Source organism: Xenopus tropicalis, chromosome 3 (genome assembly GCF_000004195.4).
Source record: "Xenopus tropicalis strain Nigerian chromosome 3, UCB_Xtro_10.0, whole genome shotgun sequence".
Taxonomy (NCBI): Eukaryota; Metazoa; Chordata; class Amphibia; order Anura; family Pipidae; genus Xenopus; species Xenopus tropicalis.
Genome location: NC_030679.2, coordinates 2,067,216 through 2,091,639, shown reverse-complemented (window position 1 = coordinate 2,091,639; position 24,424 = coordinate 2,067,216). Strand labels below are relative to the sequence as shown.

General features: G+C 52.7%; 3 protein-coding genes across 7 annotated transcripts in view; 1 reads left to right on the top strand and 2 right to left on the bottom strand.

Annotated features, from left to right (window-relative positions):
• Positions 1–1,429: 1,429 nt before the first annotated feature.
• Positions 1,430–8,010, bottom strand: etfrf1 (electron transfer flavoprotein regulatory factor 1). 2 transcript variants are annotated; one of them, XM_031898442.1, is made up of 3 exons: positions 7,950–8,010; positions 1,857–1,945; positions 1,430–1,748 (listed from the first exon to the last, which is right to left on the bottom strand). In XM_031898442.1, exons 2-3 carry the CDS (start codon positions 1,905–1,907, stop codon positions 1,530–1,532), a joined length of 270 nt encoding a protein of 89 aa, XP_031754302.1. In that variant the 5' UTR covers positions 1,908–1,945; positions 7,950–8,010; the 3' UTR covers positions 1,430–1,529. The 2 variants fall into 2 exon arrangements, with proteins under 2 accessions (XP_031754302.1, XP_031754303.1); XM_031898443.1 differs by having other exon boundaries at positions 1,857–1,942; positions 7,950–8,009.
• On the top strand, positions 7,995–23,944 carry casc1 (cancer susceptibility 1). 2 transcript variants are annotated; one of them, XM_031897680.1, is made up of 15 exons: positions 7,995–8,075; positions 8,209–8,314; positions 14,489–14,580; positions 14,687–14,791; positions 15,046–15,183; positions 16,329–16,475; positions 17,938–18,041; positions 18,133–18,418; positions 18,918–19,032; positions 19,115–19,275; positions 19,400–19,586; positions 19,676–19,890; positions 20,055–20,219; positions 21,528–21,641; positions 21,888–23,944. In XM_031897680.1, exons 1-15 carry the CDS (start codon positions 8,073–8,075, stop codon positions 22,158–22,160), a joined length of 2,211 nt encoding a protein of 736 aa, XP_031753540.1. In that variant the 5' UTR covers positions 7,995–8,072; the 3' UTR covers positions 22,161–23,944.
• The window catches only part of lrmp (lymphoid-restricted membrane protein), a 39,442-nt gene continuing 38,416 nt past the window's right edge, over positions 23,399–24,424 (bottom strand). For all 3 annotated transcript variants that reach the window (XM_031898439.1, XM_031898441.1, XM_031898440.1), the window contains exons 39-40: positions 24,078–24,176; positions 23,399–23,778 (exon numbers count right to left, since the gene is read on the bottom strand). In XM_031898439.1, the coding sequence (XP_031754299.1) occupies positions 23,535–23,778; positions 24,078–24,176 (343 nt within the window). In that variant the 3' untranslated portion in view covers positions 23,399–23,534. The remainder of the gene's footprint in view (positions 23,779–24,077; positions 24,177–24,424) is intronic.

Genomic DNA, 24,424 nt, shown 5'->3' with positions numbered 1-24,424 from the left:
CCAGAACACGACCCGTTTGTGTATCAGGAAACACAGCCTGTGTCAGAACAACGACTCCCTGGGCTTTACACGGCTTCTCCACATTTGAATGAACGTTTAGTAAGGTGTAAAGAGTGATATTCTGAGACAATTTGCAATTGGTCTTCATTTTTTATTATTTGTAGTTTTTTAGTTATTTCAGTTTTTGTTCGGCAGCTCTCCAGTTTGAAACTATAACAGCTATCTGGTTGCTAGGGTCCAGAATACCTTAGTAACCAGGGATTGGTTTGAATGAGAGACAGGAATATGAATAGGAGGAGGGGCCGAATAGAAAGATAAGGAATAAAAAGTAACAATAACAATAAAACTGGAGCCTCACAGAGCAATAGGGTTTGGTTGCTAGGGTCCAAGTTACCTTAGTAACCAGGATTTGGTTTGAATGAGAGACTGGTATATGAATAGGGGAGGGGCCTGAATAGAAAAGATAAGAATAAAAAGTAACAATAACAATAAAACTGGAGCCTCACAGAGCAATAGGGTTGCTAGGGTCCAAGTTACCTTAGTAACCAGGGATGGTTTGAATGAGAGACTGGTATATGAATAGGGAGGCTGGATAGAAAGATAAGGAATAAAAGTAACAATAACAATAAAACTGGAGCCTCACAGAGCAATAGGTTTGGTTGCTAGGGTCCAAGTTACCTTAGTAACCAGGGATTGGTTTGAATGAGAGGATAGTATATGAATAGGAGGGCCCAATAGAAAGATAAGGAATAAAAAAAGTAAGTAACAATAACAATAAAACTGGAGCCTCACAGAGCAATAGGGGTTTGGTTGCTAGGTCCAAGTTACCTTAGTAACCAGGGATGGTTTGAATGAGAGACTGGATATGAACAGGGGAGGGCCTGGATAGAAAGATAAGGAATAAAAAGTAACAATAACAATAAAACTGGAGCCTCACAGAGCAATAGGTTTGTTGCTAGGGTCCAAGTACCTTAGTAACCAGGATGTTGAATGAGAGGATAGTATATGAATAGGGAGGCCGAATAGAAAGATAAGGAAAAAAAGTAACAATAACAATAAAACTGAGCCTCACAGAGCAATAGGGTTTGTTGCTAGGTCCAAGTTACCTTAGTAACCAGGGATTGGTTTGAATGAGAGACTGGTGTATGAACAGGGGAGGGGCTGGATAGAAAGATAAGGAATAAAAAGTAACAATAACAATAAAACTGGAGCCTCACAGAGCAATAGGGTTTGGCTGCTGGGGTCAGTGACCCCCATTTGAAAGCTGCAAAGAGTCAGAAGAAGAAGGGAAATAATTCAAAAACTATAAATAATGAAGACCAATTGAAAAGGTGCTTAGAATGGGCCATTCTTTAACACACTAAAAGTTACTGTAAAGGTGAACCGCCCCTTTAAATCCCAGAATCCTCAGCCAGCCATTGGGCCAATACAGTCCTTCCAACACATTGGTTTATTATATTTTCAGCATTAACACTTTGATAACCATTGTGACAGGTAACCCTTTCCCCGCCGGGACTGATCCTCGGGACTCAGGGACTCTCCTTGTCCTCATAGTACCTCTGCTTCATAGCCCGGTATTTCCTGAGAAAGTATAGGGCTTCCAGCTCCTTGATCACAAACTCCCCCCGGCCAATCAGTTCCTTGATCTTCTCCGGATCCCTGACATCTTTGTTCTTCAGAAAGGCCCTTTTCAGGCGCTCCCTAAAGTAACTCTCCCCCTTGGGGTACTCTCGGCCCAGGAACAGAAGCTTTAAAGGGGAAACAAACAACAATAAGTCATTGCCGTTTCCCCAAATCCCCACAGTAACAGCTAAAAGTGCCATTATTCCCTGGTAACCAATCACAGTATTACTTACATTCTTATACAGTCTGACGACTTCTCCTCTCAAGGGATTGGCCATTGTCATGAGCGGCTGGGCGCACCCTCGTCCCCCCACATGGGCTGCTGAAACAAAACAGAAACTCAGGTACAAATAGTAACGGAACCCCCATACTATGTTAGAGCTTATGGGGAACCCCTATGAGCAACCCCTGATGGTTCATTCCAGTTGAATCCAAGATAAACCAGTTGTCTCCATATGTGAGAAGGGAGCAAGATGGCTGACGTAGGATCCTCATTGGTCAGTCCCCTAGCATATGTAATTAGGCCACTGCCCCACATTGGCTAGTGTACGTTAGTCTCATACGTTCCCTTTAAAGGGGAATTATAAAAAAAATATATGAGCTTATATGTAAAACCCTACTGGGGACCATCATAAAAGGGGGGCCAAGGGAAGAGACATTAATGGGCAATATTTACTTTATATATATATATATAGCAGTTTGATACCCCCCCCAGGTTTGCACCACTGGACCCCATAGAAACGAAATGAAAAATAAACAGAACCGGACCAGTGTCTGGGCATTATGGGCTGGGGCAGAGTGAGGGGGGGGGGGGCACAGTCAGGGGATAACAGGGCAGGGATGTGGCCAAAAGCCTCACCTCTGGGCGTTTGGGGGCTCTTATACGCTGGTAATGAAGTGGTTAAACCATGCAGCTCTGTGTTTGGGGGGGGGGGGGTAAATGGGGCAAAACCAGTCAAATCTGTGCTACTGGGATTCTGTTACCGGTAACTATGCAGCTTTCTGCCCTCCTGGGGCAAATCTAAGTTTACCCCACATAACAGGCCATATAGGCCCACACTCCCAGGTACCTTGGGAAGGTGCAACTCCCGGCACCCCCAGATCCACACTCCCAGGTACCTTGGGAAGGTCCAACTCCCGGCACCCCCAGATCCACACTCCCAGGTACCTTGGGAAGGTCCAACTCCCGCACCCCCAGATCCACACTCCCAGGTACCTGGGAAGGTCCAACTCCCGGCACCCCCAGATCCACACTCCAGGTACCTTGGGAAGGTCCAACTCCCGGCACCCCCAGATCCACACTCCCAGGTACCTTGGGAAGGTCCAACTCCCGGCACCCCCAGATCCACACTCCCAGTTACCTTGGGAAGTCCAACTCCCGGCACCCCCAGATCCACACTCCCAGGTACCTTGGGAAGGTCCAACTCCCGGCACCCCCAGATCCACACTCCCAGGTACCTTGGGAAGGTGCAACTCCCGGCACCCCAGATCCACACTCCCAGGTACCTTGGGAAAACATCCAACTCCGCACCCCCAGATCCACACTCCCAGGTACCTTGGGAAGGTCCAACTCCCGCACCCCCAGATCCCCAGGTAAAAGGTGCAACTCCCGGCACCCCCAGATCCACACTCCCAGGTACCTTGGGAAGGTCCAACTCCCGGCACCCCCAGATCCACACTCCCAGGTACCTTGGGAAGGTCCAACTCCCGGCACCCCCAGATCCACACTCCCAGGTACCTTGGGAAGGTCCAACTCCCGGCACCCCCAGATCCACACTCCCAGGTACCTTGGGAAGGTGCAACTCCCGGCACCCCCAGATCCACACTCCCAGGTACCTTGGGAAGGTCCAACTCCGGCACCCCAGAACCCACACTCCCAGGTACCTTGGAAGGTCCAACTCCCGGCACCCCCAGATCCACACTCCCAGGTACCTTGGAAGGTCCAACTCCCGGCACCCCCAGATCCACACTCCCAGGTACCTTGGGAAGGTCCAACTCCCGGCACCCCCAGATCCACACTCCCAGGTACCTTGGGAAGGTCCAACTCCCGGCACCCCCAGATCCACACTCCCAGGTACCTTGGGAAGGTGCAACTCCCGGCACCCCCAGATCCACACTCCCAGGTACCTTGGGAAGGTCCAACTCCCGGCACCCCCAGATCCACACTCCCAGGTACCATGGGAAGGTCCAACTCCCGGCACCCCCAGATCCACACTCCCAGGTACCTGGGAACATCCAACTCCCGGCACCCCCAGATCCACACTCCCAGACCTTGGGAAGGTCCAAACTCCCGGCACCCCCAGATCCACACTCCCAGGTACCTTGGGAAGGTGCAACTCCCGGCACCCCCAGACCCACACTCCCAGGTACCTTGGGAAGATCCAACTCCCGGCACCCCCAGATCCACACTCCCAGGTACCTTGGAAGGTCCAACTCCCGGCACCCCCAGATCCACACTCCCAGGTACCTTGGGAAGGTCCAACTCCCGGCACCCCCAGATCCACACTCCCAGGTACCTTGGAAGGTCTCCAACTCCCGGCACCCCCAGATCCACACTCCCAGGTACCTTGGGAAGGTCCAACTCCCGGCACCCCCAGATCCACACTCCCAGGTACCTTGGGAAGGTCCAACTCCCGGCACCCCCAGATCCACACTCCCAGGTACCTTGGGAAGGTCCAACTCCCGGCACCCCCAGATCCACACTCCCAGGTACCTTGGGAACATCAACTCCCGGCACCCCCAGATCCACACTCCCAGTACCAATGGGAAGGTCCAACTCCCGGCACCCCCAGATCCACACTCCCAGGTAGTCTTGGAAGGTCCAACTCCCGGCACCCCCAGATCCACACTCCCAGGTACCTTGGGAATCCAACTCCCGGCACCCCCAGATCCACACTCCCAGGTACCTTGGAACGTTCCAACTCCCGGCACCCCCAGATCCACACTCCCAGGTACCTTGGGAAGGTCCAACTCCCGGCACCCCCAGATCCACAACTCCCAGGTACCTTGGGAAGATCAACTCCCGGCCACCCCCAGATCCACACTCCCAGGTACCTTGGGAAGGTCCAACTCCGGCAACCCCCAGATCCACACTCCCAGGTACCTTGGGAAGGTCCAACTCCCGGCACCCCCAGATCCACACTCCCAGGTACCTTGGGACAGGTCCAACTCCCGGCACCCCCAGATCCACACTCCCAGGTACCTTGGGAGAACATCCAACTCCCGGCACCCCAGAATCCACACTCCCAGGTACCTTGGGGAACATCAAAACCCGGCACCCCCAGATCCACACTCCCAGGTACCTTGGGAAGGTGCAACTCCCGGCACCCCCAGACCCACACTCCCAGGTACCTTGGAACATCCAACTCCCGGCACCCCCAGATCCACACTCCCAGGTACCTTGGGAACATCCAACTCCCGGCACCCCCAGATCCACACTCCCAGGTACCTTGGAAGGTCCAACTCCCGGCACCCCCAGATCCACACTCCCAGGTACCTTGGGAAGGTCCAACTCCCGGCACCCCCAGATCCACACTCCCAGGTACCTTGGGAAGGTCCAACTCCCGCACCCCCAGATCCACACTCCCAGGTACCTTGGGAAGGTCCACTCCCGGCACCCCAGATCCACACTCCCAGGTACCTTGGGAAGGTCCAACTCCGCACCCAGATCCACACTCCCAGTACCTTGGGAAAGTCCAACTCCCGGCACCCCAGATCCACACTCCCCAGGTACCTTGGGAACATCCAACTCCCGGCACCCCCAGATCCACACTCCCAGGTACCTTGGGAAGGTCCAACTCCCGGCACCCCCAGATCCACACTCCCAGGTACCTTGGGAAGGTCCGAACTCCCGGCACCCCCAGATCCACACTCCCAGTACATGGAAAATCCAACTCCCGGCACCCCCAGATCCACACTCCCAGGTACCTTGGAAACCAACTCCCGCACCCCCAGATCCACACTCCCAGGTACCTTGGGAAGGTGCCAACTCCCGGCCACCCCCAGATCCACACTCCCAGGTACCTTGGAAGGTCCAACTCCCGGCACCCCCAGATCCACACTCCCAGGTACCTTGGACATCCAACTCCCGGCACCCCCAGATCCACACTCCCAGGTACCTTGGGAAGGTCCAACTCCCGGCACCCCAGATCCACACTCCCAGGTACCTTGGGAAGGTGCAACTCGCGGGCACCCCCAGACCCACACTCCCAGGTACCTTGGGAACATCCCAACTCCCGGCACCCCCAGATCCACACTCCCAGGTACCTGGGAAGGTGCAACTCCCCGGGCACCCCCAGATCCACACTCCCCAGGGTACCTTGGGAAACATTCCCAACTTCCCGGCACCCCCAGATCCACACTCCCAGGTACCTTGGGAAGGTCCAACTCCCGGCACCCCAGATCCACACTCCCAGGTACCTTGGGAAGGTCCAACTCCCGGCACCCCAGACCCACACTCCCAGGTACCTTGGGAAGGAACATCCAAACTCCCGGCACCCCCAGATCCACACTCCCAGTACTTTCCGGGAACATCCAACTCCCGGCACCCCCAGATCCACACTCCCAGGTACCTTGGGAACATCCAACTCCCGGCACCCCCAGATCCACACTCCCAGGTACCTTGGGAACATCCAACTCCCGGCACCCCCAGATCCACACTCCAGGTACCTTGGGAAGATCCAACTCCCGGCACCCCCAGACCCACACTCCCAGGTACCTTGGGAACATCCAACTCCCGGCACCCCCAGATCCACACTCCCAGGTACCTTGGAACATCCAACTCCCGGCACCCCCAGATCCACACTCCCAGGTACCTTGGGAACATCCAACTCCCGGCACCCCCAGATCCACATCCCCAGGTACCTTGGAACATCCAACTCCCGGCACCCCCAGATCCACACTCCCAGGTACCTTGGGAACATCCAACTCCCGGCACCCCCAGATCCACACTCCCAGGTACCTTGGGAACATCCAACTCCCGGCACCCCCAGACCCACACTCCCAGGTACCTGGGAACATCCAACTCCCGGCACCCCCAGATCCACACTCCCAGGTACCTTGGGAACATCCAACTCCCGGCACCCCAGATCCACACTCCCAGGTACCTTGGGAACATCCAAACTCCCGGCACCCCAGATCACACTCCCAGGTACCTTGGGAACATCCCCAACTCCGGCGGACCCGCCCAGACCCACACTCCCAGGTACCTTGGGAACATCCAACTCCCGGCACCCCCAGATCCACACTCCCAGGTACCTTGGGAACATCCAACTCCCGGCACCCCCAGATCCACACTCCCAGGTACCTTGGGCACATCCCACTCCCGGGCACCCCCCCAGATCCACACTCCCAGGTACCTGGGAACATCCAACTCCCGGCACCCCCAGATCCACACTCCCAGGTACCTTGGGAACATCCAACTCCCGGCACCCCCAGATCCACACTCCCAGGGTCCTTGGGAACATCCAACTCCCGGCACCCCAGATCCACCACTCCCAGGTACCTTGGGAACATCCAACTCCGGCACCCCAGATCCACACTCCCAGGTACCTTGGGAACATCCAACTCCCGGCACCCCCAGATCCACACTCCCAGGTACCTTGGGAACATCCAACTCCCGGCACCCCCAGATCCACACTCCCAGGTACCTTGGGAACATCCAACTCCCGGCACCCCCAGATCCACACTCCCAGGTACCTTGGGAACATCCAACTCCCGGCACCCCCAGATCCACACTCCCAGGTACCTTGGGAAATCCATCCGCCCCCAGATCCACACTCCCAGGCTTGGGAACAATCCAACTCCCGGCACCCCCAGATCCACACTCCCAGGTACCTTGGGAACATCCAACTCCCGGCACCCCCAGATCCACACTCCCAGGTACCATGGGAACATCCAACTCCCGGCACCCCCAGATCCACACTCCCAGGTACCTTGGGAACATCCAACTCCCGGCACCCCCAGATCCACACTCCCAGGTACCTTGGGAACATCCAACTCCCGGCACCCCCAGATCCACACTCCCAGGTACCATGGGAACATCCAACTCCCGGCACCCCCAGCTGGGGCAGTAGTGTTACCCACACAGCAGCGCTGCCCATGAGATATTTGACACATATATATATGTAGCAACTGCCCAACCAAGAGGCGGCGCTGTATTTCAGTAATACCACCCCAGGGTAGAGTTTTCCCCAGTTCCCAACCTCTTACAGTATAAGGGGGAAATTTCTACCCCCGGACTCTCACTTACCCCAACCCCTAACCCCCTAACCCCCTAACCCCTAACCCCCTAACCCCAAGCTCCTTCCTCTGCCCGCACCGCTCACCTCTCACTACTTCCGGCAATAAACGGCGCGTCTGAATGACGTCACACCAAGCGCCGCCCCTCTCTCTCCCTGTGGTTTCCATAACAACAGAGACGCGCCAGTCAGTGGGCAAAGAGCAGCACCATGGTGAGTGTGGGGGGAGAAGGGGGATTGGGCATCTACTGGGTTATACAGCTTGGGGCTATTATACTATTAGAATATAAAGTTATATATATATATAGTTACTAACCAAACATTCCCCCCCACGTTTCCCCTGAAGTCTTCCATAGCAACCTCCGCCGCTTCCAAGAGGAAAGGGAAAAGCAGCAAAGCGGAGAGACTCCGGGCCCAGAGGGAAGAGGAGGAGAGGCAACTGCGGGAGGAGGGTAACAGAACTGCCCCAACTGCCCCAACTGCCCCAAGTGCCCTTCCCTGCACTGCTGGTTCTGACTCCTGATACAACTCCCCAATATCCATTCATTCCTCATTCTCACTGGGTTTATAGTTATGTGTAACTGTCACTGTGTCTGTCCCTTTCCCTTCCCTGCACTGCTGGTTCTGACTCCTGATACAACTCCCCAATATCCATTCATTCCTCATTCTCACTGGGTTTATAGTTATGTGTAACTGTCACTGTGTCTGTCCCTTTCCCTTCCCTGCACTGCTGGTTCTGACTCCTGATACAACTCCCCAATATCCATTCATTCCTCATTCTCACTGGGTTTATAGTTATGTGTAACTGTCACTGTCCCTTTCCCTTCCCTGCACTGCTGGTTCTGACTCCTGATACAACTCCCCAATACCCATTCATTCCTCATTCTCACTGGGTTTATAGTTATGTGTAACTGTCACTGTGTCTGTCCCTTTCCCTTCCCTGCACTGCTGGTTCTGACTCCTGATACAACTCCCCAATACCCATTCATTCCTCATTCTCACTGGGTTTATAGTTATGTGTAACTGTCACTGTGTCTGTCCCTTTCCCTTCCCTGCACTGCTGGTTCTGACTCCTGATACAACTCCCCAATACCCATTCATCCCTCATTCTCACTGGGTTTATAGTTATGTGTAACTGTCACTGTGTCTGTCCCTTTCCCTTCCCTGCACTGCTGGTTCTGACTCCTGATACAACTCCCCAATACCCATTCATTCCTCATTCTCACTGGGTTTATAGTTATGTGTAACTGTCACTGTCCCTTTCCCTTCCCTGCACTGCTGGTTCTGACTCCTGATACAACTCCCCAATATCCATTCATCCCTCATTCTCACTGGGTTTATAGTTATGTGTAACTGTCACTGTGTCTGTCCCTTTCCCTTCCCTGCACTGCTGGTTCTGACTCCTGATACAACTCCCCAATATCCATTCATTCCTCATTCTCACTGGGTTTATAGTTATGTGTAACTGTCACTGTGTCTGTCCCTTTCCCTTCCCTGCACTGCTGGTTCTGACTCCTGATACAACTCCCCAATATCCATTCATTCCTCATTCTCACTGGGTTTATAGTTATGTGTAACTGTCACTGTGTCTGTCCCTTTCCCTTCCCTGCACTGCTGGTTCTGACTCCTGATACAACTCCCCAATATCCATTCATTCCTCATTCTCACTGGGTTTATAGTTATGTGTAACTGTCACTGTGTCTGTCCCTTTCCCTTCCCTGCACTGCTGGTTCTGACTCCTGATACAACTCCCCAATATCCATTCATTCCTCATTCTCACTGGGTTTATAGTTATGTGTAACTGTCACTGTGTCTGTCCCTTTCCCTTCCCTGCACTGCTGGTTCTGACTCCTGATACAACTCCCCAATATCCATTCATTCCTCATTCTCACTGGGTTTATAGTTATGTGTAACTGTCACTGTGTCTGTCCCTTTCCCTTCCCTGCACTGCTGGTTCTGACTCCTGATACAACTCCCCAATATCCATTCATTCCTCATTCTCACTGGGTTTATAGTTATGTGTAACTGTCACTGTGTCTGTCCCTTTCCCTTCCCTGCACTGCTGGTTCTGACTCCTGATACAACTCCCCAATATCCATTCATTCCTCATTCTCACTGGGTTTATAGTTATGTGTAACTGTCACTGTGTCTGTCCCTTTCCCTTCCCTGCACTGCTGGTTCTGACTCCTGATACAACTCCCCAATACCCATTCATCCCTCATTCTCACTGGGTTTATAGTTATGTGTAACTGTCACTGTGTCTGTCCCTTTCCCTTCCCTGCACTGCTGGTTCTGACTCCTGATACAACTCCCCAATATCCATTCATTCCTCATTCTCACTGGGTTTATAGTTATGTGTAACTGTCACTGTGTCTGTCCCTTTCCCTGCACTGCTGGTTCTGACTCCTGATACAACTCCCCAATATCCATTCATCCCTCATTCTCACTGGGTTTATAGTTATGTGTAACTGTCACTGTGTCTGTCCCTTTCCCTTCCCTGCACTGCTGGTTCTCACTCCTGATACAACTCCCCAATATCCATTCATCCCTCATTCTCACTGGGTTTATAGTTATGTGTAACTGTCACTGTGTCTGTCCCTTTCCCTTCCCTGCACTGCTGGTTCTGACTCCTGATACAACTCCCCAATACCCATTCATCCCTCATTCTCACTGGGTTTATAGTTATGTGTAACTGTCACTGTGTCTGTCCCTTTCCCTTCCCTGCACTGCTGGTTCTGACTCCTGATACAACTCCCCAATATCCATTCATTCCTCATTCTCACTGGGTTTATAGTTATGTGTAACTGTCACTGTGTCTGTCCCTTTCCCTGCACTGCTGGTTCTGACTCCTGATACAACTCCCCAATATCCATTCATCCCTCATTCTCACTGGGTTTATAGTTATGTGTAACTGTCACTGTGTCTGTCCCTTTCCCTTCCCTGCACTGCTGGTTCTGACTCCTGATACAACTCCCCAATATCCATTCATTCCTCATTCTCACTGGGTTTATAGTTATGTGTAACTGTCACTGTGTCTGTCCCTTTCCCTTCCCTGCACTGCTGGTTCTGGCTCCTGATACAACTCCCCAATATTCATTCATTCCTCATTCTCACTGGGTTTATAGTTATGTGTAACTGTCACTGTCCCTTTCCCTTCCCTGCACTGCTGGTTCTGACTCCTGATACAACTCCCCAATACCCATTCATCCCTCATTCTCACTGGGTTTATAGTTATGTGTAACTGTCACTGTGTCTGTCCCTTTCCCTTCCCTGCACTGCTGGTTCTGACTCCTGATACAACTCCCCAATATCCATTCATTCCTCATTCTCACTGGGTTTATAGTTATGTGTAACTGTCACTGTCCCTTTCCCTTCCCTGCACTGCTGGTTCTGACTCCTGATACAACTCCCCAATACCCATTCATCCCTCATTCTCACTGGGTTTATAGTTATGTGTAACTGTCACTGTGTCTGTCCCTTTCCCTTCCCTGCACTGCTGGTTCTGACTCCTGATACAACTCCCCAATATCCATTCATTCCTCATTCTCACTGGGTTTATAGTTATGTGTAACTGTCACTGTCCCTTTCCCTTCCCTGCACTGCTGGTTCTGACTCCTGATACAACTCCCCAATATCCATTCATTCCTCATTCTCACTGGGTTTATAGTTATGTGTAACTGTCACTGTGTCTGTCCCTTTCCCTTCCCTGCACTGCTGGTTCTGACTCCTGATACAACTCCCCAATATCCATTCATTCCTCATTCTCACTGGGTTTATAGTTATGTGTAACTGTCACTGTCCCTTTCCCTTCCCTGCACTGCTGGTTCTGACTCCTGATACAACTCCCCAATATCCATTCATTCCTCATTCTCACTGGGTTTATAGTTATGTGTAACTGTCACTGTGTCTGTCCCTTTCCCTTCCCTGCACTGCTGGTTCTGACTCCTGATACAACTCCCCAATATCCATTCATTCCTCATTCTCACTGGGTTTATAGTTATGTGTAACTGTCACTGTGTCTGTCCCTTTCCCTGCACTGCTGGTTCTGACTCCTGATACAACTCCCCAATATCCATTCATCCCTCATTCTCACTGGGTTTATAGTTATGTGTAACTGTCACTGTGTCTGTCCCTTTCCCTTCCCTGCACTGCTGGTTCTGACTCCTGATACAACTCCCCAATATCCATTCATTCCTCATTCTCACTGGGTTTATAGTTATGTGTAACTGTCACTGTGTCTGTCCCTTTCCCTTCCCTGCACTGCTGGTTCTGGCTCCTGATACAACTCCCCAATATTCATTCATTCCTCATTCTCACTGGGTTTATAGTTATGTGTAACTGTCACTGTGTCTGTCCCTTTCCCTTCCCTGCACTGCTGGTTCTGACTCCTGATACAACTCCCCAATATCCATTAATTCCTCATTCTCACTGGGTTTATAGTTATGTGTAACTGTCACTGTGTCTGTCCCTTTCCCTTCCCTGCACTGCTGGTTCTGACTCCTGATACAACTCCCCAATATCCATTCATCCCTCATTCTCACTGGGTTTATAGTTATGTGTAACTGTCACTGTGTCTGTCCCTTTCCCTTCCCTGCACTGCTGGTTCTGACTCCTGATACAACTCCCCAATATCCATTCATTCCTCATTCTCACTGGGTTTATAGTTATGTGTAACTGTCACTGTGTCTGTCCCTTTCCCTTCCCTGCACTGCTGGTTCTGACTCCTGATACAACTCCCCAATATCCATTCATTCCTCATTCTCACTGGGTTTATAGTTATGTGTAACTGTCACTGTCCCTTTCCCTTCCCTGCACTGCTGGTTCTGACTCCTGATACAACTTCCCAATATCCATTCATTCCTCATTCTCACTGGGTTTATAGTTATGTGTAACTGTCACTGTCCCTTTCCCTTCCCTGCACTGCTGGTTCTGACTCCTGATACAACTCCCCAATATCCATTCATTCCTCATTCTCACTGGGTTTATAGTTATGTGTAACTGTCACTGTGTCTGTCCCTTTCCCTGCACTGCTGGTTCTGACTCCTGATACAACTCCCCAATATCCATTCATCCCTCATTCTCACTGGGTTTATAGTTATGTGTAACTGTAACTGTCACTGTGTCTGTCCCTTTCCCTTCCCTGCACTGCTGGTTCTGACTCCTGATACAACTCCCCAATATCCATTCATTCCTCATTCTCACTGGGTTTATAGTTATGTGTAACTGTCACTGTGTCTGTCCCTTTCCCTTCCCTGCACTGCTGGTTCTGGCTCCTGATACAACTCCCCAATATTCATTCATTCCTCATTCTCACTGGGTTTATAGTTATGTGTAACTGTCACTGTGTCTGTCCCTTTCCCTGCACTGCTGGTTCTGACTCCTGATACAACTCCCCAATATCCATTCATCCCTCATTCTCACTGGGTTTATAGTTATGTGTAACTGTCACTGTGTCTGTCCCTTTCCCTTCCCTGCACTGCTGGTTCTGACTCCTGATACAACTCCCCAATATCCATTCATTCCTCATTCTCACTGGGTTTATAGTTATGTGTAACTGTCACTGTGTCTGTCCCTTTCCCTTCCCTGCACTGCTGGTTCTGACTCCTGATACAACTCCCCAATATCCATTCATTCCTCATTCTCACTGGGTTTATAGTTATGTGTAACTGTCACTGTGTCTGTCCCTTTCCCTTCCCTGCACTGCTGGTTCTGACTCCTGATACAACTCCCCAATATCCATTCATTCCTCATTCTCACTGGGTTTATAGTTATGTGTAACTGTCACTGTGTCTGTCCCTTTCCCTTCCCTGCACTGCTGGTTCTGACTCCTGATACAACTCCCCAATATCCATTCATTCCTCATTCTCACTGGGTTTATAGTTATGTGTAACTGTCACTGTGTCTGTCCCTTTCCCTTCCCTGCACTGCTGGTTCTGACTCCTGATACAACTCCCCAATATCCATTCATTCCTCATTCTCACTGGGTTATAGTTATGTGTAACTGTCACTGTCCCTTTCCCTTCCCTGCACTGCTGGTTCTGACTCCTGATACAACTCCCCAATATCCATTCATTCCTCATTCTCACTGGGTTTATAGTTATGTGTAACTGTCACTGTGTCTGTCCCTTTCCCTTCCCTGCACTGCTGGTTCTGACTCCTGATACAACTCCCCAATATCCATTCATTCCTCATTCTCACTGGGTTTATAGTTATGTGTAACTGTCACTGTCCCTTTCCCTTCCCTGCACTGCTGGTTCTGACTCCTGATACAACTCCCCAATATCCATTCATTCCTCATTCTCACTGGGTTTATAGTTATGTGTAACTGTCACTGTGTCTGTCCCTTTCCCTTCCCTGCACTGCTGGTTCTGACTCCTGATACAACTCCCCAATATCCATTCATCCCTCATTCTCACTGGGTTTATAGTTATGTGTAACTGTCACTGTGTCTGTCCCTTTCCCTTCCCTGCACTGCTGGTTCTGACTCCTGATACAACTCCCCAATATCCATTCATCCCTCATTCTCACTGGGTTTATAGTTATGTGTAACTGTCACTGTGTCTGTCCCTTTCCCTTCCCTGCACTGCTGGTTCTGACTCCTTATACAACGTCCCTATTTCGCACTGAGGAAGCGCGACTAATAGCGGAGCAAGTGTTGGCCGCCCAGCGTGAGAAGGAGCGCTTGGAGCGAGAGGAGAGGGAGCAGCTGGAGGCAAAGGTGGGGACAGGGACTTGCAGTCATACATAATACAGTAGGGTGGGCAGTAGGGGGGGGCAAATGCTTAGGGGGAGACGTATAACTGCCCCGTGTGTCTCTGTCACAGCAACTGGAAACCAGAGCGGAGGAACTGGAGGAACATCGGCTGCTCGTAGAGGAGAAACTGGAAGCTGCAGAGAAATGGAAGGCGGATCAGCGCCACCGAGCAAAGGTTTCACGCTTACATAGTAGCGCAGGTTGAAGCAAGACTTGCCCATCAGGTTTAACCCCTTGAGAGTCTGTTCTCAATTTGCCCCAGAAACGTTCCTACAGGGGCCCATTGTGGATAAAACATAGAGGAAGCATTTCTCTGTTGCACCTCCTACTTCCTGTCTGGAAAGTTGACCTGTGGGCCCTGCAGTGGGTCATAGGCGGGAGCAGCAGTGCGGCTCTACTGGTACTGACTGGAACCCGTTCTTGTTACAGTGGGACCGGTACATGTTGTGTGATGGGAGCCCCGACCCCACCGTACCCCAGGAAATAAACACCTTCATGAGTCTCTGGGAAGATGAGAGAGATGAAGACTTTCAGTCCATTCTAAAGAAAAGCCGCCTGGTGCTGAGTGTAAGCTCTTCTGGTTCCACGCTCTCTCTTATATCTGCTTCTTAATCAGTTCAAAATCAGATAGATTCTAGTTCATATAGATGCTATGGAGATGGGCGGGGCCATTCAGTATAGCCACTCCCTCTCAGTGTGTTAGTACGACTTCCAGTGCTATGGAAATGGGCGGGGCCATTCAGTATAGCCACTCCCTCCCAGTGTGTGTTAGTATGACAAACAGTGCTATGGAAATGGGCGGGGCCATTCAGTATAGCCACTCCCTCCCAGTGTGTGTTAGTATGACATACAGTGCTATGGAAATGGGCGGGGCCATTCAGTATAGCCACTCCCTCCCAGTGTGTGTTAGTATGACATACAGTGCTATGGAAATGGGTGGGGCCATTCAGTATAGCCACTCCCTGTCAGTGTGCTAGTATGACTTCCAGTGCTATAGAAATGGGCGGGGCCATTCAGTACCAACATTCTGGCCCCGCCCCTTGTGTGCGCAATACAAACAGCTGATGTGACTCTATAATAAGCCGTTCATATAAAGAGTTACGATCAATAATTAATGAGCTAATTAGTCAGTTAATTGGGGGTCAGTAGGGTTTGACCCTGATGCCCCTCCCTGTCGCCCTGTATCCAAATATGGGCGTATCCAGGATTTCTGCCGGCAGAATGCGATGTTATGGAAACGCCACTAGGGGGAGCCGCTCTCATAGAATCTCTTCCAGGGATTCATAGTTGGTTCACCTTTGAGTTAACGTTACTATGTTATAGAGTGCCCTATTCCTAGCAACGTTGCAATTGGTCTTCATTACTTATAGTTTTCTTTTAAATATTTGCCTTCTGTTTCTACCTCTTTCCAGCTTTCAAATGGGGGGGTCACTGACCCCCAGAAGCCAAAAACTATTGCTCTGCGAGGCCTCCTCTATTGATATTCCAGTTTCTCGTTCGAATTACTGCCTGGTTGCTAGGTTACATCGGATCCTAGCAACCAGATTGCCACTGAAATTCCGTACTGGAAAATAATTCTAAAACTGAAAATAAAAAAGACCAATTGCAAATTGTCTCAGATTAGCACCCTACAGGACTGTGCAATGCAGCCAATCCCTGTGCAGTTTTGCGGTATTTAGTTAAACCTGCCCATTGTCTGTCTGTCAGAGCAGCTGATTGAGGAGCTGGAGTCTCTTCTGCGTGACACCCCCGTGGGGGAACTGGAAGAGACAGACGCGGCCCGGTACAAAGGGACAGTCCTGCAGCTGCAGCAGCTTCTGCCAATGAAATTCAACCAAGCGACAGAGCATCTCCTGAAGGCAAGAGCAGCGGGGGGTTATCCTTGTGTCTGGGCTGGGGGATACTGGTTTGGGGTGGGGGGGCGCAGGTCTGGGCTGGGGGATACTGGTTTGGGGTGGGGGAGCGCTGGTCTGGGGAATACTGGTTTGGGGCGGGGGGTGCTGGGCTGGGAAATACTGGTTTGGGGTGGGGGGCCCTGGTCTGGGCTGGGGATACTGGTTTGGGGTGGGGGCCCTGGTCTGGGCTGGGGGATACTGGTTTGGGGTGGGGGCCCTGGTCTGGGCTGGGGGATACTGGTTTGGGGTGGGGGGCCCTGGTCTGGGCTGGGGGATACTGGTTTGGGGCGGGGGGCGCTTGTCTGGGGGCTACTGGTTTGGGGTGGGGGGTGCTGGTATGGGCTGGGGGATACTGGTTTGGGGTGAGGGGCGCTGGTCTGGTCAGGGGATACTGGTTTAGGGTGGGGGGCCCTGGTCTGGGGGATACTGGTTTGGGGTGGTGCTGGTCTGGGCTGGGGGATACTGGTTTGGGGTGGGGGGCGCAGGTCTGGGCTGGGGGATACTGGTTTGGGGTGGGGGGGCGCTGGTCTGGGGAATACTGGTTTGGGGCGGGGGGTGCTGGGCTGGGGAATACTGGTTTGGGGTGGGGGGCCCTGGTCTGGGCTGGGGATACTGGTTTGGGGTGGGGGCCCTGGTCTGGGCTGGGGGATACTGGTTTGGGGTGGGGGCCCTGGTCTGGGCTTGGGGATACTGGTTTGGGGTGGGGGGCCCTGGTCTGGGCTGGGGGATACTGGTTTGGGGCGGGGGGCGCTTGTCTGGGGGCTACTGGTTTGGGGTGGGGGGTGCTGGTATGGGCTGGGGGATACTGGTTTGGGGTGGGGGGCGCTGGTCTGGTCAGGGGATACTGGTTTAGGGTGGGGGGCCCTGGTCTGGGGGATACTGGTTTGGGGTGGTGCTGGTCTGGGCTGGGGGATACTGGTTTGGGGCGGGGGGCGCTGGTCTGGGCGATACTGGTTTGGGGTTGGGGGCCCTGGTCTGGGCTGGCGGATACTGGTTTGGGTGGGGGGTGCTGGTCTGGGCTGGGGGATACTGGTTTGGCGTGGGGGGCACTGGGCTGGCGGATACTGGTTTGGGGTGGGGGGCACTGGTCTGGGCTGGGGATACTGGTTTGGGGTGGGGGGCACTGGTCTGGGGGATACTGGTTTGGGGTGGGGGGCACTGGTCTTGGCTGGGGATACTGGTTTGGGGTGGGGGGCACTGGTCTGGGGGATACTAGTTTGGGGTGGGGGGCACTGGTCTGGGCTGGGGATACTGGTTTGGGGTGGGGGGCACTGGTCTGGGGGATACTAGTTTGGGGTGGGGGGCACTGGTCTGGGCTGATCTGGGGGGTAATGTTCTGGGGGGCACAGGTCAGTCCATGCGTAAGAACATTTAGAACACTTTTATTGTGTAGGTTTACTTACCCTTTAATCTGATTGCCCTATAGAATGCCTCGGTGCTGTCGGACATAGAGACGGGCAACATGCAGAAGGTGATTAAGGACAACAATCTCACCCTGTGCATCTGGGCCAACCTCAACAAGAACCCCAGGTACCGTACCCACTGCCGGACTGGCACCTTGGCCCCTCCCCTTACGCCGCTGCCTCACAGCCGCCATATTGTCCCGCGTTCTGTGTTTTAGATTCAAAGGCTACGAGTTTGCGGAGGAATCCATTGGCTTCGAGCTGCCCAAACCCCTAGCCCCCAGCGGCATCGCAGTAAGGATCCTCCACACCCTGTACGATCACCTCTCCGGCCTGAGCCGCACCAGCCTCCCCAAAGTGAAGGAAAGCGAAGATATCGGGGTGCCAGACGCAGTCGCCCAGGAATGGGAGGGGCAAGAGGCAAATCCGGAGGGGGAAGAGGAGAAAACTGGGGCAGAAAGTGTTCTTGGGGCAGATGAGGAAGTGATGTTGGAGGATAGAAAGGTACCTGCCTGGCCATGGGAAGGAGAGCAGCCCAAGGGCAGGAAGTACAGAGAATTGTAACCCTGTATCTGGGAGGAGCTTAGATTCACTTACCCGGGGGGAGGTTCCTGCCTGACCATGGGAAAGAGAGCAGCCCAGGAGCAGGAAGTACAGAGAATCAGAGCTCTGTACCTGGGTAAGTACTGGGGGGAGATTGGATTCACTTACCCAGGGGGAGGTTCCTGCCTGACCATGGGAAAGAGAGCAGTCCAGGAGCAGGAAGTACAGAGAATCAGAGCTCTGTACCTGGGTAAGTACTGGGGGGAGATTGGATTCACTTACCCAGGGGGAGGTTCCTGCCTGACCATGGGAAAGAGAGCAGCCCAGGAGCAGGAAGTACACAATTGTAGTTCTGTACCATAGGATATACCTATGATTTTTAAAGACAGGCTCACTGGAGCTAGATACTAGATCCTGCCAGATCCATAAAGGTGGCAACTCGATCTCTTTCTCCCCTCAGAGCACATTGAGCCCCACATCCGCCAGGGAAGACCCCACAAGTGCCACGGACGCTCTGGAAACGGCAGAAGAGCCGGATAAGACGGGGGGCAGCCAGTTAGGGTTCTCTCCCGAAGGTTTGTATCCCCTTTAGGCACCACACAGTCCTATGAGTTTGTGCCCTACACTCGCACCAATCACTGCTGCCCTGACTCCTAGGCCACTCCCCCTCTCCGACGCTACTGGACGAACCAGAGGACGCCCTGGAGGACGACATTGTGGATTTGCGCCAGTTCACGAATGTGGGAGGAGTCTACTATTTTGATGTCCTGGCTCTGCCCCCTCAGTGCAAACAAGTGAACGGCTGGACCATGGTTCAGGTGAGCCCATTGCCATTAAGGGGGGGGGGGGGGTTTATGTAATAACGAGTTTGCCCAAGAGCAGTAACCCATAGCAACCAATCAGCAGGTAGCTGGTCACCTGTTTATTCTTCTCATCCTGCAGCTGTTGGAAGGGGGGCTGCAGACTTACCCCTACCCCCCTGAGTCGTACCCCAGTACCACTTTGGGGGTGTCCCTGCCAGAGAAAGACCTGGATAACCTCAGTGCCCCCCCTGTTGGAGTCTTCTTTAAAGTTCCGGGTCACGTGATATTTTTTGAAGAACCGCAAGTTGCAAGATGGGACCCCAAAAGTAATTATGGCAGAATCTTACTTAGTGTTTTATTGCCCCCCCCAGTGGGGCAGGTTCAAAGCTGAAATGACCCCCCTATTCCCCATTAGTTAAAAACTGGAGCACGGACGCCATCACGCAGAAAAAGTACGACCCAGAGCGGCGAGAATTATCCTTCAAAATGGACGCGTTCCACACGTTTGCCCTGTTCCAGGACGCGCATCTGAATATGCCCTACGAGTACTGGGAGCTCAACCCAACCAGCACCAATCAGGTCGCCCTGCTGATTGTCTCCGCCTTCTCTGAGCTCCAGATAGAAATTAAGGTACCGCCCATTCCCAGGCTCCCCATAAATGGGCCAATCAGCTGCCAACTTGGTCTGGAGGGGCAGCAATATAGATTATATAGACCTAGAACAGCAGCGCAGTAAAGTGTTGCTTTATATGTTTGTGGTGGGTACCACTTACTGATTGGTTCCCCTTCCACCAGGAGGATCAGTGCCGATTGGCTTCAGTCTCTGGCGCAGACGGCGACCTCTCGCGGCTCCTGGGGAAATGGATGCCCCCCCTCGCCCTTAAGCGCGCCATGCAGAGCGCCGGCCTCAACGTCTTCCCCGCCGAGGACTCCAAGAAATACGTCAGCGTCAACAAGAAGGTGAGAGGGTGTGGCCTGTGGTACAGGGGCCACGTGGCCCCAAAGGTGCCCATACAGGGGCAGATTTCAGATGGCGATTGGGTCATTCAGACTGAGTCAGAAGATGCCAGGGATAGGACTGGCTGGGGTACCCGGGGGGTAAGAAGGCACAGGGGTACATGGGGGGTAAGAAGGCACAGGGGTACATGGGGGGTAAGAAGGCACAGGGGTACATGGAGGGTAAGAAGGCACTGGGGGTACATGGGGTAAGAAAGCGCTGGAGTACATAGGGAGTAAGAAGGCACTAGAGTACATAGGGGGTAAGAAAGCCCTGGGGTACATAGGGGGTAAGAAGGCGCTGGGGTACATAGGGGGTAAGAAGGCGCTGGGGTACATAGGGGGTAAGAAAGCGCTGGGGTACATAGGGGGTAAGAAAGCGCTGGGGTACATAGGGGGTAAGAAAGCGCTGGGGTACATAGGGGGTAAGGCGGCACTGGGGTACATAGGGGGTAAGGCGGCACTGGAGCTAAGAAAGTGCTGGGGTACATAGGGGGGTAAGAAGGCGCTGGGGGTACGAAAGCGCTGGGGCACGCGGGGGTAAGAAGGCACTGGGGTACATAGGGGGTAAGAAAGCTCTGGGGTACCCGGGGGTAAGGAGGCGCTGGGTACATGGGCGGTAAGAAAGCACTGGGGGTACATGGGGGGTAAGAAGGCACTGGGGGTACATGGGGGGTAAGAAGGCACTGGGGGTACATGGGGGTAAGAAAGCGCTGGGGTACATAGGGGGTAAGAAAGTGCTGGGGTACATAGGGGGTAAGAAGGCGCTGGGGTACATAGGGGGTAAGAAAGCTCTGGGGTACCCGGGGATAAGGAGGCGCTGGGTACATGGGGGGTAAGAAAGCACTGGGGGTACATGGGGGGTAAGAAAGCACTGGGGGTACATGGGGGGTAAGAAGGCACTGGGGGTACATGGGGGTAAGAAAGCGCTGGGGTACATAGGGGGTAAGAAGGCACTGGAGTACATAGGGGGTAAGAAGGCACTGGGGGTACGAAAGCGCTGGGGTACATAGGGGGTAAGAAGGCGCTGGGGGTACATGGGGGTAAGAAAGCACTGGGGTATGTGGGGGTAAGAAGGCGCTGGGGGTACATGGGGGTAAGAAGGCGCTGGGGTACATAGGGGATAAGAAAGCACTGGGGTACATGGGGGTAAGAAGGCGCTGGGGATACAACTGGCTGGGGTACATGGGGGTAAGGCGGCGCTGGTGGTACACGGGGGGTAAGAAGGCGCTGGGGTACCCACCCCCCCCATAATATCTGCTGTTGCCACAGAACGAGCGCGCGGAGAGAGCCGCCTACAAGGAAATGGCCCTCCTGTCCCCGTCGTTTGCCTTCGGTTGGAGCAAGTGGAACCACGACTGCGGCTTTGAAAACGTCATTGTGAAGGTGGGTGGCGCCCCCATTCCTATTGGCTCCTTTCCACCCCCCCCTCATTTTACTGTTATTGCCCCACTCTGCGCTCCTCATTTATCAACTCTGGGCAAATCTGCATCAGGGCGGCAACCAATCAAATGTTTCCTTTCATTGCTCTGCCTCCAGCTGGCTCTAAAACGCTAATCACTGATTGGTTGCTATGAGCAAATTACCCCCCCCCCCCGCACCCCCATCTCCTAACTCTGCCCCTCCCTTAAGGTCAAAGAACAGAAACCGAACCCTCAGAACCCAGAGCCCTGGGCCCTGTACATGCTGAGCTCCCAGAGAGCCCAAAGGCTGAAGATCTCCGAGTCCAGCGCAGAATTTTCCGACGACCTCTATGAGAAAAGCGAGTTCCACTCCACCCTGTATCACATGATCAAGGAATATTCCGGGGCGGAGGCAACGGGGCGGCTCAGGGACTCCCGCCCTCTGTTTGTGGATTGTGTGTATCAGCTTCTGAGCATGACCCGCATCCTGGCTTTCTCATAGGGAGCGACGCATTTCACGACGCGGAACATTTTCATAGGGAGCGACGCATTTCACAACGCGGAACATTTTCATAGGGAGCAATGCATTTCACGACAGGGAACATTCTCATAGGCAACAACACGTTTTACAACACAGAACATTCTCCTAGGGAGCAAAGCATTTCACAACAACATTCTTATAGTGAACAACGAATTTCATAAAACAGAACATTTTCAGGGAGCGACACGTTTCACAACACATAGAACATTCTCATAGGAAACAACGCATTTCACAACACAACATTGTCATAGGGAGCAACGCATTTCAGGACAGGGAACGTTCTCATAGGGAGCAATGCATTTCACGACAGGGAACGTTCTCATAGGGAGCGACGCATTGCACGACAGGGAACGTTCTCATAGGGAGCGACGCATTTCACGACAGGGAACGTTCTCATAGGGAGCGACGCATTGCACGACAGGGAACGTTCTCATAGGGAGCGACGCATTGCACGACAGGGAACGTTCTCATAGGGAGCGACGCATTGCACGACAGGGAACAACACGTTTCACAACACAGAACATTCTCCTAGGGAGCAAAGCATTTCACAACAACATTCTTATAGTGAACAACGCATTTCATGAAACAGAACATTTTCAGGGAGCGACACATTTCACAACACAGAACAGTCTCATAGGGAGCAACGCATTTCATGACACAGAACATTCTCATAGGGAGCGACGCATTTCACGACAGGGAACGTTCTCATAGGGAGCAACGCATTTCACGAGACACGAACATTCTCATAGGGAGAAGCGCATTTCACAACACATGGAACATTCTTATAGCGAACAACGTGTTTCACGACACACGGAACATTCTCATAGGGAACAACGCATTTCACGACACACGGAACATTCTCATAGGGAGAAGCGCATTTCACAACACATGGAACATTCTCATAGGGAACAACAAATTTAACGACACATGGAACATTCTCATAGGGAACAACACGTTTCACGACACACGGAACATTCTCATAGGGAGAAGCGCATTTCACAACACATGGAACATTCTCATAGGGAACAACACGTTTCACAACACACGGAACTTTATTCAACAATAAATATGGCGACACGGAGTCACATTCAGTCGGATACAGGAAGTGCCTCGTACTTTCCATTCCATTTTATTATTTAAAAATAATTATCTCAAAGTGCTCAGAACCGGTGATCGGATTGGTCTATTTTTGGGGGGGGGGGGGGGGGGCGGAGTTTTAGGCAACATACAAAATAGAAATTTTTTTTCCTCTCCTGTAAAACCTTCTATAAAATATTATTATTAAATTAGTCCGGAAGCGATGGATTCTATCACGGCCGGGGGGGTCCGACGCTCTCACACGGGGGGCTGGCCGTTGTGGTGGAGCCCGGTATAGGGCCACAGAAACTGCTGCAGCGCCGTCCAAGAGTCTCCCGTCCCCTCCGGGGCGCCCTCCACTGGTCTCTGGAAGGACAGTCCCACGAGGAAGCTCGCCAGCGCCGCCAGCAGGAAGAACACCATAACCGATACCGTCGCGGTCTTGTTCAGGGACGAAACGGAATTCTTCAGATCGGACGCCCAGGAGCGCGCCCGGTGGTACCTGCGCCATGACAGCAACGACAATGAATTATTCCCCACGTTCTCCGGGACTAAGGGCAAATCCCAGGGGCAAATCCCAGGGGCAGCATTCTGATTGGAGGAGCCTGTGCGCATATATAATGAAGGGGCCAATAGGGTATATAAATAAAACCAACGTAGGGTTTATATTCCCTTTCATTCTTGGGTCGGAGAGTATATACAGCACAAGGAAAGGTGGGAGAACTACAACTCCCAGCATTCTCAGCCAAAGGTGAGTGACAGGCCTATTCTGCAACAAAGTCCCAGTCGCCTGATACTTACAGACTGCACTTGTGTGGGGGGGGCGCCATTTCCAGGAAACTCAACTTCCTCGCCATGTCGTCCTGGGGAATCTCGGGGAACTCCGGGCTTCCTTCATCCCTGGGGGGCAAACGGCATGAGGGGATATTTTAGGGGAGATATGGGGAGGGGTGGGGCTAGGAAAGAGGAGGGGCAAAGGGGACCCAGGAAAAAGGAGGGGCAAAGGGGACCCGGGGAAAAGGAAAAAGGAGGGGCAAAGTGGAACAAGAAAAAGGAGGGGCAAAGGGGACCCGGGAAAAAGGAGGGGCAAAGGGGACCCGGGAAAAAGGAGGGGCAAAGGGGACCGGGGAAAAAGGAGGGGCAAAGGG